We start from the raw sequence: 15,990 nt of genomic DNA on the forward strand, positions 1-15,990 counted from the left end.
CCTAGCCTCATCACCTCTTTCCTCTGGCAATCTCTTGAGTTATATCCTTTTATAATAAACCAGTGACCTAGTAAATAAATGTTTCTCTGAGTTCTGTGAGCCACTCTAGCTGATTAACTCAAGGAGGGTGTTCTGGGAACCTCCAATCTGTAGCTGGTCAGTGAGAAGCACGGGTAACAGCATGACTTGCAATTGGCTTCTGAAGTGGTGGTTGTGGGGAAGGCAGTCTTGTGGGACTGAGCCCTTAACCTGTGGGATCTGATGTTGTTTCCAGAATTAAGTTGAATTGTAGGATGCTCAGCTGGTTTCCCAGAGAATTGCTTGTTGTTGGGAACCCCTCAATTCCACAACTTGGAACTGGGTCCAGGAACCCAAAGGAACAATAGTCACCATACACAGATAGTCTATTAGAAGATATTTTGTGATCAGAACTGATGTCTCATTTTTTTGTTGTTGCTTGTCTAAGGTGATACATCTAAAAATTATATTCATAATCATGGGAATGGAGCTTAATTTAGTTAATCTTTTAATCTGTACTTGATGGAGAAGTTACTCAAATGAACTTGAATTTTATTCCTAAAAGGATTAGCAAGTTAGGATCTGGCAATGATTTCGAGGTGTTCTTCCAAAGACTTGGAATTGCTTCAGGCAGAGCACGATATACTAAAAACTGGGTAAGTCTATTGAGAAGTACTTCAAGATTATTTAAGATATATTTTAGCTAAACAAATAAGTTTGAATCAAAAAATGTGGCTTAAGCACTAGAGGAATTTGAATCAGAAGAGAGAAGTCTCAGTGGTTGAGAATGTGCTTCTACTATATAAGGTATAGTTTCCTGCATCTGGTAATCTGAGCCTTGTAACTTGAACTTCCATGTACTCTCATATATTCTGTTTAACTGGTTAGTATTGCTTTCACCCAGTTATTTAAACTAAAAATGTAGAAATTGTCTTTGACTCTTGTTTACCCATTGTCATTGAAAATTAATCATTATTGAGACCTGCCAATATTTGGATTTTTATCTGATTATATCTCCAGTCATTAAACATAAAAGTTATAATAACAAATGGCATAATAAATAATGAACACATATACAAGTCATGATGATTCTTTTCCTATTGTTGCTGATGATGATAATGATAATTATATGGTTTTCACTTTTATCAAAGTAACAGGTATGTAGTTCATAAAATGTCCTATAGAACTAGAAGAGTTTATAATGAAAAACGGTGGCCCCTTATCCCACTTTCACGCTTGTCCCACCTTTGATTCTGTTCAGCAGAATAAAATTCTTTCAGCTTTTTCATTGGTTTCTTCTATAGCGTTATTGGAAGGGAAAGTAAAGCAACGGAACACTTCCCGACGTGGAAGCAGGCCTGAGCAAGAGAAGGGTGGTTCGAGAGCCTGATAGCTATCTGCATGTTTATAAATAATATGCTTATGCTGCTGTTTTCTTAGTAATTAATTTTATGTATTATCCATTTACTTCTTACTAAGGAAGACTGATATTTAGTTCTCTTATATTGCTTCTTCTGTCAATGCCCAAATACTTACCCCCGTCGCATTTTCTCAGTGTAGAGCTGCACTACACGTGTTGATTACAGTACCTGTTATTTTCTTCCGTGAATCCATAACTAATTTACCACAAACTCTTAGTCCATTCAGACACACTGGGGGTGATCTGGCAGATTTCATTTTCCCTCACAAGGCTCTTTTTCAGCTCCTCTGGATTCTCTGGTTGTTCTCTCTGCCAGCAGCTCAACTCTTGCCTGAGAAATTTTTTCACTGAGAAATCCCAGAGTACCTTCGTTTCTCTCTTGTTCTGGTTCTTCCATTTCCTGGATTTTGTGCCTTCCTTTTTCTTGTTTACTCCCTACTTTTGGGGGGGGGAAATATCTTTTAGGAACTAATTGAAAAGGGTGTATGAAAGCTGAAGACCTTGATTATCTGAAAATACCATTTATACTACATACAATTCATTGATCATTTGGGCACAAAACTTTTGGTTGAAAATCCTGTACCCTCAGAATTTTGAGCTCATGACCAATTGTTTTCCAGCCTTCAGGATTGCTATTGAGAAGGTTGGTGCCATTTAATCCCAGTTCCTTTGTCCCTGATTTTTTTTTTTTTTAATGGAAGGCTTTTTAGTTTCTTTTCTTTATGACTCAGTTGTCCTAGGTGTACACATGTGCCTTGGTTATGCCATTTTTTTCATACACTGGATGGGGCACAAAGTGGGCCCTTTAGTCTGGAAACCTGTCTTGCAGTAGGAGGAAATGTTTTTTCATTTCTTCCCTTTTTCCTTTTTGAACTATTATTAGTAGTATTTAGGATTTTTTTTTTTTTTTTGATGTTTTGGGAGGTTTTTGGTATTATCTTTTTTGTTTCTACCTTTGTCTTTTCTCAACTCTCATTCATTTTTTATTAAAGTCTTTTTCATTAAGTGTCCCTTCATTCCCTGCAATACCTCTTTACTCTGAGTTGATTTTATTTTTAGTTTGTGTGCTTGATCTATATCTTGCAAGTTAACGGGTTCCTTTAAATGCGTGGTCATCTTTAGTAGTCTTTGTTATTTAGGAGTGAGACTCTAAAAAGCTGATTAAAGCCCAGTATGCAAGGGTGGTACTTGACAAATGAGAAGCTTTATAGGAGAGTAATCGAGAATACCTCTTCTAGCTGCTTCATTGGGAGGCAATCAACATTGAGCATCTATAGGTTGTTTCTCTTGGGCTAATTATTCTTCCCAGACAGGAAATCTTTAATACCGTTGAGGTAGAAAGTTAGGCAAGATTAGATGGGGTAGATGAGAGTAGATGCTAATATCTACATTTTACTTAATGAGAAAACTATGGCAAAGACGGTTTAATAACCTTCAAGTTAATAACTACTCAAAGTTATTTGGTAATAAGTCCTGAGCTTGGATTCAAACTCTGTCAGGCTCATTCCAGAGTCTCAGTCTCTTCAGTACTTTGCTATTTAAAGTGTTCTTTTATGTCAATAAAAAAATAAGCAGCTAAAATTTGGGCAAAAGGCAAAAATCAACAATTCATAGTTCGAAAAGTTCTTCCCTCTTCCCTTGGTTTCTTACACCTGTCTGACCACTCCTTCTCTCTCCTTAGTGAGATTTTGGATCCTCCCCACTCAAACTCTTCACTCTTCAGCACATTGCTTGTCAGAGAATTATTCATTCCTGGAATTTCAGTCATTAAACAATCTGCAGCATTATCCTATATGATATCGATTAATACTTATTTACTTACCTCTAACAATTTTGTCTTAAATTTTTATTCAAATGCAATACTATCTTTTCTTTGTTTCAGAAACATTTTCACATCTTCTGTATTCTTAAAGGCAAAACTGTTAGATCTTTCCAAGCTAATTTTTATAAATTATTTATGTTATATACTCATATTTTTTAATTAGTAAAAACCTTGAGCAAGTTTTACTATTATATTAATCCTTTAGTAAGTAGACTTTAAGTAGTTCCTTTATTTATTACTGATCAAAATAGTCTCATCAATATTAATAGTAATGTTGCAGAAAAATCAGACCGGCGAGAAACCAAGCACCACTTGGAGAGTTGGAGAACTCAGGTTTATTACTCTGGCGGTCCCAGAAGAGCTAGCGCTCTAAAGATCTGGGCCCCGAGCTCAGAGATAACCTTACTACAGGGATTAACAAGCAAAGGCAATACATTTGTTATCTAGACAGAATAAGCAAAGGGGATACATCTGTTATCTAGACAGAACAAGCAAAGGGGAGGGTGCGTCTTCAGTTGATCTTGAGTTCACCCTGTCCTGCCCTTCGGTCTATGTGGCAAGCATGTCTACAGAAGCAGAACAAAGAGCTGATTACAAGGTTAGCCATTTGAATGGAAAATTCCTCTTCAGTAATACGGCACTATGCATTTTATTATAAGCTATCTTGCAAGAGAATATAATTTGCCCTTTTTTTTGTAGGCAATAAACCAATTCAACAGCTACCCACTGTATCACACTGCCTATGAAACATACGAAGTGGTGGAAAAGTTTTATGATCCGGTTTTTAAGTATCACCATGCTGTGGCCCAGGTTCGAGGAGGGATGGTGTTTGAACTAGCCAATTCCATAGTGCTCCCTTTTGACTGTCGTGATTATGCTGTAGCTTTAAGAAAGTATGCTGACAAAATCTACAATATTTCAATGAAACATCCACAAGAAATGGGAACATACAACGTGTCATTTGGTATGCAGCATTTCCTCTTTTAAAATTCATTATTTGTATGTTTCTATTAATCTCTAAAATAAAATGACCTACCTTAGGTTCATTTATTATTTATTATTGTTCCATATGATCAAATATTTTGCTTATGTTTATAAATGTATTTTCCATTTCATTGATGCTTATCTTGTACTTCACAAAATATAAGAACCTTGTATTTACAGAGAACAGCTTTCTGTACTGTCCCTTTTGTTTAAGCTATGGAACAATGCCATTCTATCCTAATTTCTCTTTTAGATTCACTGTTTTCTGCAGTGCAGAATTTTACAGAAATTGCTTCTAAGTTCAGTAAGAGACTCCAAGATTTGGACAAAAACAAGTATGTTCTACATATATAAATTATGCATATAATAGGTGTAATTAAAAAGAGGTAGTGATTTGTTGCTGAAATATCTTTGGCAGGTTTTTTGCTGCTTCTGTCTCTCCACTGTCACACATCCTACATAGAGCTGCCACGTCTCTCAAAAACCTGTTTCTGAGTGGCAGCTGTGTTGCTGAAAAATGCTGGCATCTTTTTTACTACCAATTCATTAGTACAAAATCCCCACCTTAGCATTGAAGGTCCTCCACTGTGTGGCCTCAGCTTTCTCCACCAGTATCTGTTCATCGTACGTCAACCAAGCTCTCCTATTCCTAGAACACACCTTTCTCTTTTTTTTTAACACCTACAGCACCTGGTCTTCCTAGTGCTAACTAGTACTTCCCATCCAAGTACTAACCAGGCTCAACCCTGCTTAGCTTCCGAGATCAGACAGGATCGGGCTTGTTCAGGGTGGCATGGCTGTAGACTCTCTCTCTTCTTAATGCCATTACCTCCACAAGGAGTTCCTCTTTTTCACTTCCACCTGGCAAATTCTGTTTATCCAGAATAACAAATATTGTAAAGCTATTTTTTTTCAAACATGAAGCACTTAGAATTAATTCTGTATAAAATCAACAAAAGTAAAATATAATTTAAAAAATTTTAAGATAGAAGAATAATCATGTGAGGACATTTATTAAGAAAATTTTTAAAAAGTAGAATTTTGAGGATTAACATCTGTATATTAAACCTATTTTGATGATACAGATATCAAATCCTTGGAGATCGATGCAAGAATACATAGAAAGATAGGAGCAGACAGTCCAAAAATAGACTATAAAAGGATGTATTTGTGATGAAAGATATCAAAAATCAATGGTGAAAGAAAGATGTATTAAAAAATAATTTTGTATAAGCTTTTTTAGCAATTGATTAAAAAGTGAATTTAGGATCTCACTTAACACTTAACATTGTATGCAAACATACGCAGTGGGTGTAGAAGAATACTAAAAATTGAAATTTCTAGGAAGTGAAATTCCAGGTTTGGAGCAACAGGGAAACGACAATGCAATCAGATTTGAGGATATTGCAATGGTTAGTAATATGAAAATTAATCATCAAAAGCAGAGATAAAAATCTGGGAAACCTCTTCAGAGATCACCAAGGGATGGCCTGTCTCCTCATTAGTGCCAAGACGACCTGGAGCGAGAGCTCCCGGCGCCCTCCCTAAAGCTTCTTTCCAAAAAAAAAAAAAAAAAAAAAGACTAGGAAACCTCTTTTCCAGCAATTTTGGAAAAGGAGTAATATAGACATCATAAAAATATTTTTTTCGAAAATAGATAAGAAAATCCAAAAGAATAAAGTTGGAAATATTGGCAATAGAAAAGATGAAATCCAAGAGAGGATACCGCCTGTACAGAAATGGACATAAAAAGTATTCAGATTCATTTATAATTCAAAAATGGAATTGCAAATAATGTTATACTATTTTCATATCAAATTAGTAACAATTTAAATCTTGGTTGCACCCATTGCTACAGGTTATGCACTGAAGCAGATGTTCTCATGAGTTTCTGATAGCATTGTAAATCGTATTAACTTTTTGAAAAATATAAATACATTTTGCTAAAGTTTTAAGAGCCGTCATGTAGTTCTCATACTTTGCTGTTAGCATTTCTGTTTCTTGAATCTTTTTCTTTCAGAAAGTCTCAGAAAAATGTGAATTATAACACCAAATAATTAAAAATAATCTTAATACCTAAGGGGAGAAATTACTTAAAAATTAGATGTCTACCAATTTAAACATTTTGTAAGCATTAAAATTGATGATTTTAAAGGAAATATATTCATAAGAAGATGTGAAGTAAACAAAAAGTACATAAAATTTGTAAATATAGTTGATTACATTTTTATCGAATAAATGTAGAGAGAAAGTAAACCAATTTGTATAATAGTTGTTATCCTGGGTTGAGTATGGAAATTTTCTTTTTTACTTTATAATCCCTTCCAATTTTTTTTTTCTTTCCAAATTTTTTATGTGGAAAATAAATTAGCAATGAAAAATAAATTTTAAGGAGATCTCAAACACTGTATGTTCTCTGAAGCTGATTTTTCTATTCTTAAAATATTATTGTTTTCCCTCTGACAAACTGCCTTATGGCTTGGATTATGATTTCCAAGAACACTCGGTTTTCACTTCCTTGAGTATTTCTATACTTGTATTATCCACTCCAAATGATACTTCAGGTACAGCTTCTGTGTGTCTCTATGTTATGTTTATAAATTCTGAACACATGGAGTAGTACATTGCATGTCATAATAGTAAATGCTGGCTAAAGCAAATTAAACTGGACATTGAATCCTGTTTAATTTTTTAATCCTGTTTTTTTTTTTTTTTAATCAATCCCTTGACCCATCAAAAGATACATTGTTGACTACTTGGTAGCTTCATGCTCACATAGTATTCAATGCCAAGACCTATCATCCTCAGGTCTCACTAGGGAGGTCAGCGTGCTTCTGCAGTGAAAAGATCCCATTTATTTGACTCTGGTGCTCTGAGCATTTCCTCTGAGGGTTACTTCAGATTGAACTTCTCTGTACAAAGAATGCTCAATGGTTTTCAGAGGTAGCCTCAAGATCAGAAATCCAGAGGGGGCAGTGGTGTATCCACATGAACTTGTGTGTGTGGCGATGTTTTATGAATTTGGTTCAGAAACCTGTAGCATCTAATTAGAATTATGTTTTATTCACTTGTCTTCTCTGTTAATGTGAGCTGCTCCTAGGTAAAGACTATGCCTAGTTTACCTTTATATTATTACGACACATGAGTTCTTAATGCTAAATAAACGAATGTTGAAAATTTCCAGTTCAAATTAATTATTCTATTTTCCTTTCGCCTACATAATGGAGTTAAAAGAATAGGACTGAGGTCCCAATTCATTCTAAAACTTTCTAAAACTAACTCAGGCAAGTTATTTAACTACTGAGCCTTAGTTATCTCATCTATGGAATAGGGCTTTTATCCTGCCTAACTGGTAGATTATTATAAAGAGTAAAAATGACATTTTATAAACATTCAGAACAGTAATTAGCATATGTGATTCAATCAGTAAATAGCTATTGTTATTAAAACTAAATTATGGCAAAATTAAGAGAAATTTAAAAAATTTTTGTTCTCCATTGTAATGATTATTTCTACAGTTAATTAAATTATGACATAATTAATATGTTTGAGAATTCATTGTTCAGAACTGTTCAAGGCTTGTTGATAAATTTTCAATGATATCGAATCATTCTTATAATAACACCCCCCAACCACTACCACTTTGGAATGTGAGCTCTGTGGAAGTGGGAAGTGTCTGATGCATAGCAGGCATTCAAATATTGTTGAAGGATGAAGTAAACACTATCTCTTGTGTTCACGGTGGATTTATCTTTAATAATAACAACACCATTAGCTGTCATTTGGTAAAATAAATAGTTTTCCAAGCACCCTACTAAAACATTAATAAACTATCCCATTTCAATATTGAAATTACTTCTATGAGTACATTAATAGAATACTTAAGATGAAAAAAGCCTTGCCTATATTTAAATACCTAGGTTTTATTGATTATTATTTCAACATAAATTAAAATTACTAATTTTTTCCATTGGCACATATAACTGGTTCTGTGGTTGTATAAGTCTCAGCAGAATAGTGTTTTATAGGATTTTAAAAATGTAAATATGTATGCTATTGTTAATTTGCATAATATAGAGCTTTAAAAGATATTAGCCTTGTTTAGTTTTGTTCTAAATTTTTATTTTGCTGGGTAGTGCATGCATTTTCATCATGTCACAACTATATTTCTATTTTTAGCCCAATATTATTGAGAATTATGAATGATCAACTGATGTTTCTGGAACGAGCATTTATTGATCCTTTAGGGTTACCAGACAGGCCTTTCTATAGGTAAGGAATAACAATGACTCATTATTATATCATTTTTTTTTTTTCCCTGTGGAAAAAAAATCATTAATTAAGTTCTTGAAAGCAAGTAGAAAATTTCAAAATACATGTAGTAAATGATAAATACTTTGTTTCTTCATAAAATTTAATATGATAACCACATAACTTTCATTTTAGTATCTTTCTTGTTTCTGGTTATAAAAGAATATATTTTCATTCCAGGAAATTTAGAAGACCTAAAAAGTTGCAAGTAGAAAATAATAATCTCCCCAGTTTCATTGGTTATTTATAAGATCATTTTTATGTTTTAATGTATATAACTTTAGCCCCTCTCTCATTTTAAATATATTTGTGTTTATGCATATACATGTGACATAATAAATATATATTTATGCATAAACATGTATAATATAATAATTTACACATTCTCCTAATGTTGACATTTACTTTTTTATCTAATTTAGTTTTAATTATCTCTGATAAACATCAGCTATGCCCAAGTTGGTCTTACTAAGTATTACAGAATGAGTCCTTGACTAGCAAGAAATGGCCCCATCTTTCCTTTTAGGGATTATCAAAGGATCAGAATTGGGAGTAAGGGTATCATTCAAACAACGGAGACATGATTATGCCTCTTTCCTTCTTTACCTCTTTACTTTCAAACCTGTTCTTTCCTGCCAGGGCTATTAACAGAAACTAATATAGCTCTTTTAGTGAAATATTGCCTTCTGTCTATGTTGGATTGAACATTACAGAATTGTATTTAATGATTTTTCATGCTTTAAGCTAGGCATTCTAACATGTTTGTATGACTTCTTTTTCAAAGAGGGTAAAAACAAAGTAGTAAGTTGGCTTGTCACAAACAGGTCTTGAATAATCACAATTTTGCTACATTTCAGGGGATAGAGTGATATAGTGAAAAGTTAGCACTTACTTACAATGTGCTTTGAGACTGAGCAGTAAATCACTTAATCTCTCAGACCTTAATTTCTTCCTCTTTGAAATACAAATATCAACTCCGTCGAGTTTATTTTTAAGGATTAAAAAAAATTATAGGTAAATTCTTTAATACCGAGCATGATCTGTAGTAGGCGACAAGTTGTTACTGCTATTGTTGTTAGCTTTGTTGCTCTGAACCATTTTTATGGCATCTGTTTAAAGTCAAAGTATAATTAATATGAAATATGATTAGTCTTTGTAGATGATTGAACTTGAAAGTTTGTTTGACAAAATGGGTTATTCAAATTATAAAATTAGAATTATGCAATCCAAGAATTGTAGTGTGCTTTTTTTCTCTTGTATATATCATTGGGCAACTAACAGCAAACTATTTTTACCAACAGGCATGTCATCTATGCTCCAAGCAGCCACAACAAGTACAAGGGAGAGTCATTCCCAGGAATTTATGATGCTCTATTAGATATTGAAAACAAAGTGGATCCTTCCAAGGCCTGGGGAGAAGTGAAGAAACAGATTTCTATTGCAGCCTTCACAGTGCAGGCTGCAGCAGGGACGCTGAGAGAAGTAGCCTAAGGCATTTCTGTAGAGAATCCATTTGAATTGGTATGGTCTATCACTCAGAAAGAATCTTCATGGGAGCACTGATAAACTAAAAATTAAAGTTGTATGTATCTTAGTATTCTCTCTTCTCTCGGTGGATCAAAAAGGGAGATGGGTGATTTTTATTTTATAATTACAGAAAGTTATTTCTGAAGTTGAACTACATGTTAAAATTAAGGAAAACAGCCTAATATATTAAAACTTGTATGTAGCATTGTCAGGGAACCGAGTCTAATTCAGCACTTACAAACGTACTCTTGTCATTGCTCACAAAGAAAACATCAATTTGTGATAAAGCACACAGGAGAATTCACAGGGCTGCTCCAAGCCAGAGGCCTCTAGCTCTGCCTGGCCCCCAAGGCTGAGAGGATACTATCTTAGCACACTAGTTGGACAACAGTGGTCTGATCACACTGCTAGTAAATATAGTCATTCTATACCATAAGGGGTAATAACTTATACTTCATTTATACCAAAGGGTATCGATAACATGTATGTGCAGTGAAAAATAGTAAAGAAATGAATATTTGTAACGCTCCCCCATAACCAGATGGAGAAAATGAATGTCACAGTGTCTTTGGATCCACCGTGTACTGTCAACCAGTGTGCCTTCCTCTTCTGCCAGAGAAACTCACTTTCTTGAATTGTATGTTAATCTTTCTTGTTATTTATAATTTAACCCACATGGCTACATCCCCTACATCTTTTTGGCTTTGTGTATTTTCCAAATTTTTTATAAATAAAATCATATCATGTATATTTTTCTAGGACTTGATTTTTTCACTCCCCTTTGAAGGTTGATCCATGCATCACTGGCTGTAGTACACTAGATTTCCCTGATATAGAGCATTCATTTGCATGAGTATAACACTTATGAGTCAGGGTCCAGTTAAGACAGAGAAATCACACAGAAACGTAAATAGGAAATTAATATGACTGATTATAACAGCATTGGAACAATGAGGTACTTATCCAGTAAAAAGTAAACTCTTAGGAATAGACTGGCTTATATAAAGGACTCTCACTGTCCCTAGGGCTGAGATAGAGCAGAGTCCCCCTCATCCCATGGGCCTCACTGAATGGCAGAGAAGTTGCTTTAGCAAAAGTTGATGCAAATCTATACTCCAGAACTCCTCAGAAACTCAGCCTACTGTGGGAAGCTGTTAATAGGGAAGTGTCTTGCCAGAGGCACTCTACTACACAACCAGCCAAGGGCAGCACTGGAAGAGGCTCCTGGCTGCTGGTTCTGCTGGCCAGCTCGAACTGCAAGAAACTGGTGCTAAAGCAGCAACCTGTACTACAGGATGGGGGCACTGGTGAAGCCATGTATGCTACAGGGACCAGAGGCTGGAGAAGTCATGTGCCTTCAGGAGTCTGCCAAGTGAGCGCATGGGAACCAGGAACAAAAACTCCTTGCTAAAATGTCTCTCCAATGCCTTCTGCTCACAAAGTTTAACAACATGCCTCTTGGCAAGAAAAGCTTTTAAAAGGTTTAAAGATCCATATGGATCTTTAAAACAAAGATCCATTTACAAAGAGCTGGCAAGGAAGAGTTAAATTTGGAAGTAATAAGTTGGATATAACAGGCACACAACAATATATTGTTCATTTTTCTGCTGGTGGACGTTTGAATGTTTTCTGTATTTAGCTCCTATAAACATCTCCCAGTACAAATATTCAAGATATTCTCTTTTCTGACAATATCCACCAAAAAATGGAATGTCTAGTGTTTACGTATAAATATATATTTACAATAATGAAGTAGCAAGTCAAAATTATATATAAAGAAAAATAAGTAGCTATATATTAAAGTTACTCTCAGGGAAAGTACTGTATGCCTCATACTCATCTAATAGGACGGTTTATAAAACACTGACAAACTGGAAAGGTAATAAAGATTAATAGATGTGGAATTTCACCCCCGGTTATTTGGGCTTATCACTATGATTTCTCATATTTCAATTCATATTCCGTTCACTGCATTTACCTGAGTAAATCAGATCTTTCTGGGTTTTCAATAAATGATTTGGGGGTATTTGTAAAGAAATAAAATTCAAATGCAAAATAGTGAAAATTTTAAATTTAAATTCAATTTATATTCATTCCAAAATCAATATATTAGAATTATATGTAAAATATTTATATCTTAATCAGATAATTTAAATTTAATTCAGTTTATATTCAATCCAAAATATATTTAAATGCCAAAAAATAATTCCAGAAGCAATAAACGTTTAAATGTGAAAGATACATAAAATCAGTAGAAAATAAGGATGTGGTTAAATAAGTCTAGATGAATTAAGACATACTAAACCTAAAGGTTGGAAAACTCAGAAAATAAATGATCTATAAATGAAAGAAAACATACTGGGAAAAATATTAGCAACGAATATAACAAAGTGTTAACCATAACTAAATTAAAAGTTCTTTTAAATCATGTTTAATATTAATAATTAATCTTCGCCTCCCTCCGCTAAGAGTGCATATGTGTACACGCATGTGTTTAGGAAAGAAAGGAAATAAAAAGAATAAGGATGTTAAGGACATAAAACCAAGCCACAAGGGAGTATAGAATGAAAATGCATACTGTTAAGACCTCTATCCTTGAAGTTCAGCCACAACTTTTAGAAATAAATCTATTACTCAGAAGAAGAAGGAAACACACACACACACACACACACACACACATAATGGCAAGCATAGATGGAGAGTAAAGAGAATTATAGAATAAGTAAATTAGGAAGATGTGAGGAGCTGTTCAGAGAAAAGTTAATCTCTATAATGCATTGACCCAGAGTTGAAAGAACCCCTCTGCCAAGTAGATACTGCACGATCTCACCCATTTCATCAAAAATATTTTCTTACTTGTTTTTCATAGTTATAGGAGGTTTAGATAATGCTTCAGAAAAGTTCGTTAGCCCTCTACAAATGTTTGATCTATGAAATCATTGCGCTGTGTGATTTGGGAATTTTTCTGAGTCACTACAACTAATTTGTGCTTCAGAATACTGACAACTATACACAACATTTTTAGTTTTAGTTCATACCTGTAACTCAGTCCCCATAGATGATGCTGCTGTTGAGCAGTAAATTTATCTTCAAAGTTCTTCGAGATCTTTGTTTTGTGAAATGTTTTTAACTTTGAAAAGTTTACAAACAGAAAAAAACAGCTCTTTATGATAAAACAAGTGCTTATAAACCACTTCAACCTAAAGAACAATTTTCTGACAGAATTCAGTTTTTTATTTATATCAGAAAATATTTATTTTTCATTGCCTTATAAGGAAAACCTTCTCCACTTAAAAAGAAGATTGATACATTGCATAATGGATTCAGGTGCAGCACAAAGGATTTTGAGGGTAATGTAAAGGATTTTGAGGATAATATAATACTATTATGGTGAATACCTTTCATTATAAATTATCCAAACCCATAAAATGTGAACCCTAAGGTAAACTATGGGTTTATGTACAGGACTATGGGTGATTAATAATGAGTCATTTTAGGTTTACTAATTGTAACAAATATACAATTTGTTTCTCTGGTGTAGGATGTTGGTAATGAGGGAAGCTATGCGTGTGAGGGGCTGGGGGCATATGATAAATCTCTGTACCTTCAATTTTGCTGAACCTAAAACTGCTCTGAAAAGTAAAGTCTATTTTTTAAAAAGATTCATGCAGAAGACCAATTGTAGTTAATATATTTTAGGTGTAAAATGAAGGGTCAAGACATACATGAAGTCACCTGACGAAGGTGTAAAAATGTAAGATCAAATCTTGGCATCAGACTAATCTAATTATCTACCACCAGTAGGTATTTGTTGTTTCCTTAAATAGATTAACAATTATGTAAATCCAATCAAAGGACTTGAATTTGTGTTTATACCTACCATAACCTAATCTTCCATTAACAGTGTAGTACAATATGTCAAGCAGATTATTTAGTCTTTGGAAATTCTGCAAAAAGGCTTAAGAATAAAATTCACTCCTCCACATTTTTCAGAAAAGATCTTCATTAGTGGTCATTACATTGCCAAGTTACAGCCCTGGCGAATCCTGTCCTACAAAGCAATCAGCCTGGCTAACTTTGACAACTTTTCCTCTAAAACTATCATTCTAAATCCATTTATAATGGTCCTCTATTGGAATTTAGAGAACGTTAGGTTCCTATTTATTTCTTCTTAATACTTCTTGAAACTGTTCTGTCAGCTAAGGATTTGAAAACCAGGTGTCTCCCTGTACATGGGGGGTTTGTCTAATTCTGTATTGTTTAATAGGATAGTCAGATGAGCACTTGAAATGTGACTAATCTGAATTGGGCTATGTTATGAATGTAAAATGAATGTGGAATATCAAAAACAGTGTAAAGACTGTAAAATCTGTCATTAATATTTTTAATAGTAATTATACGTTGAAATAATAATGTTTTGGTTATTGGGTTAAATATATAATTAAAATTTATTTTAACTTTTTAATTTTTATCATGTGGCCATTAGAAAATTTAAAACTACATTTGAGGCTCATTACATTTCTGTAAAAAGTTTTATTTAAGTATTTTGTCATTAAGCATTGAGGTATTTTATTAAATCTTGTAATAAATTAGGCATGTCTCCTAAACTGTTTTGTGTTTGCCCTATCTTCCTAATTATATAATAAGTTTCCTGGGGTAAAGGCCTCAGTTATCTTATTTTGGTTTACCCAAGACATCGAAAATGAAACTGTTCTAGGGTAAAAGTAAGTGTTTCATATAAATTGGATGATTTATTCAAAATTGGGAATACAGGTAGTGGAATGCAGTACTTTAAATATCCTTAAAACCTTTAGTTTGTAGATATAGCATTAAACGACACTCTATTTTAAACCTGTTGATTGACAGCTCAGTTATGCATAATTCAAAATCTCTGACAAAATAGAGGAAAAGATTACATTCTCTCAGAAGCACTTTTAGTCTACTTTAGAACAGATTGCTGTATTTATTTAATTTTTTAGGTATAGTTTGTTACATGGTGCTGTATCTCATTGTAACTTCTGATCTCAAGGCTCTAAAAATATAAAAGAAAGCTAGACCTGTAAGAATCTAAAAAGAAAATTGAAATCACTCTGGGCATTTAAAACAGAGGGTATATTATTCAGGGAATTAGTTATACTGGTGAAGGAAGAGCTGAAGAGCAGGAGAGGTTGGGCGACTACCAGCCCTCAGAGATCAAATCATGGGAAGGCTGGGAACATAAGAGGGGCCAGCAGATAGAGAGGGAGAAGGAAGATAGTGACTTCTCCCTTCCTCTCACCCTCGCAGTCCTGCAAATGCCTGCTAGAAGCCAGTTTGTGCAAAAGCTTGGGTGTCTCAGCCTGCAGCGTCAGGCTACCTGTGATAGAGCAAAGTAGGGGGAAGTTGAAGAAAGAGACTGAGCCCATACAAGTCTCAGCCTGGTACAATCCATTCTTTTTGGCACTCAGCATCTATTCTTCTATGTAGTTCTCATGCAGCTGCAAAATTAAAAAAAAAAAAAAAAAAGAAATGCTGAAAATATTTTTAATTGAATAATGTTAAGTATACATCCAAACAAAACTTTTGGGGTGCAATTAAAACAACGCTTAGAGGAAAACCCGTAGCACTAAATGAATATATTATAAAAGAGGAAAATCTCCAGCGCAGAGTATGCCGCATCCTCAGGGGGGCCCAGAGCCCCTGGACGCCTAAAAAAAAAAAAGATGAAGAAGAAAAGCTTCTCTCAAGAAGGTAGATAAATAAAGGGAATTTCATGCCAAATAAATGAGAAATAAAATTATAATAATAATTGCAGACAACTGAAATTGAAAAAATACAATAGATGAAACCAATAACATAAAAAAATTGGCTCTTTGAATAGATCAATTAAATTGATAAACCCCTAGCAAGACTCATCCAACAAAACAGG

The 15,990-nt window shown here is 33.9% G+C and overlaps 1 protein-coding gene and 1 pseudogene across 2 annotated transcripts in view; one reads left to right on the top strand and one right to left on the bottom strand.

The window, feature by feature from the left end:
* LOC102895068 (putative N-acetylated-alpha-linked acidic dipeptidase) overlaps positions 1-10,832 on the top strand; it is a 47,740-nt gene extending 36,908 nt beyond the window's left edge. The window contains exons 15-19 of one of the 2 annotated variants that reach the window (XM_006926706.3): positions 584-674; positions 3,960-4,224; positions 4,498-4,579; positions 8,424-8,516; positions 9,857-10,832. In XM_006926706.3, coding sequence (XP_006926768.1) covers positions 584-674; positions 3,960-4,224; positions 4,498-4,579; positions 8,424-8,516; positions 9,857-10,046 — 721 coding nt within the window. In that variant the 3' untranslated portion in view covers positions 10,047-10,832. The remainder of the gene's footprint in view (positions 1-583; positions 675-3,959; positions 4,225-4,497; positions 4,580-8,423; positions 8,517-9,856) is intronic. The other variant, XM_015600534.2, reaches the window with a different exon arrangement.
* Positions 4,923-5,049, bottom strand: LOC112475019 (annotated as a pseudogene).
* Positions 10,833-15,990: the final 5,158 nt, after the last annotated feature.

This window comes from Pteropus alecto, unplaced genomic scaffold, assembly GCF_000325575.1.
Source record: "Pteropus alecto unplaced genomic scaffold, ASM32557v1 scaffold7, whole genome shotgun sequence".
NCBI lineage: Eukaryota > Metazoa > Chordata > Mammalia > Chiroptera > Pteropodidae > Pteropus > Pteropus alecto.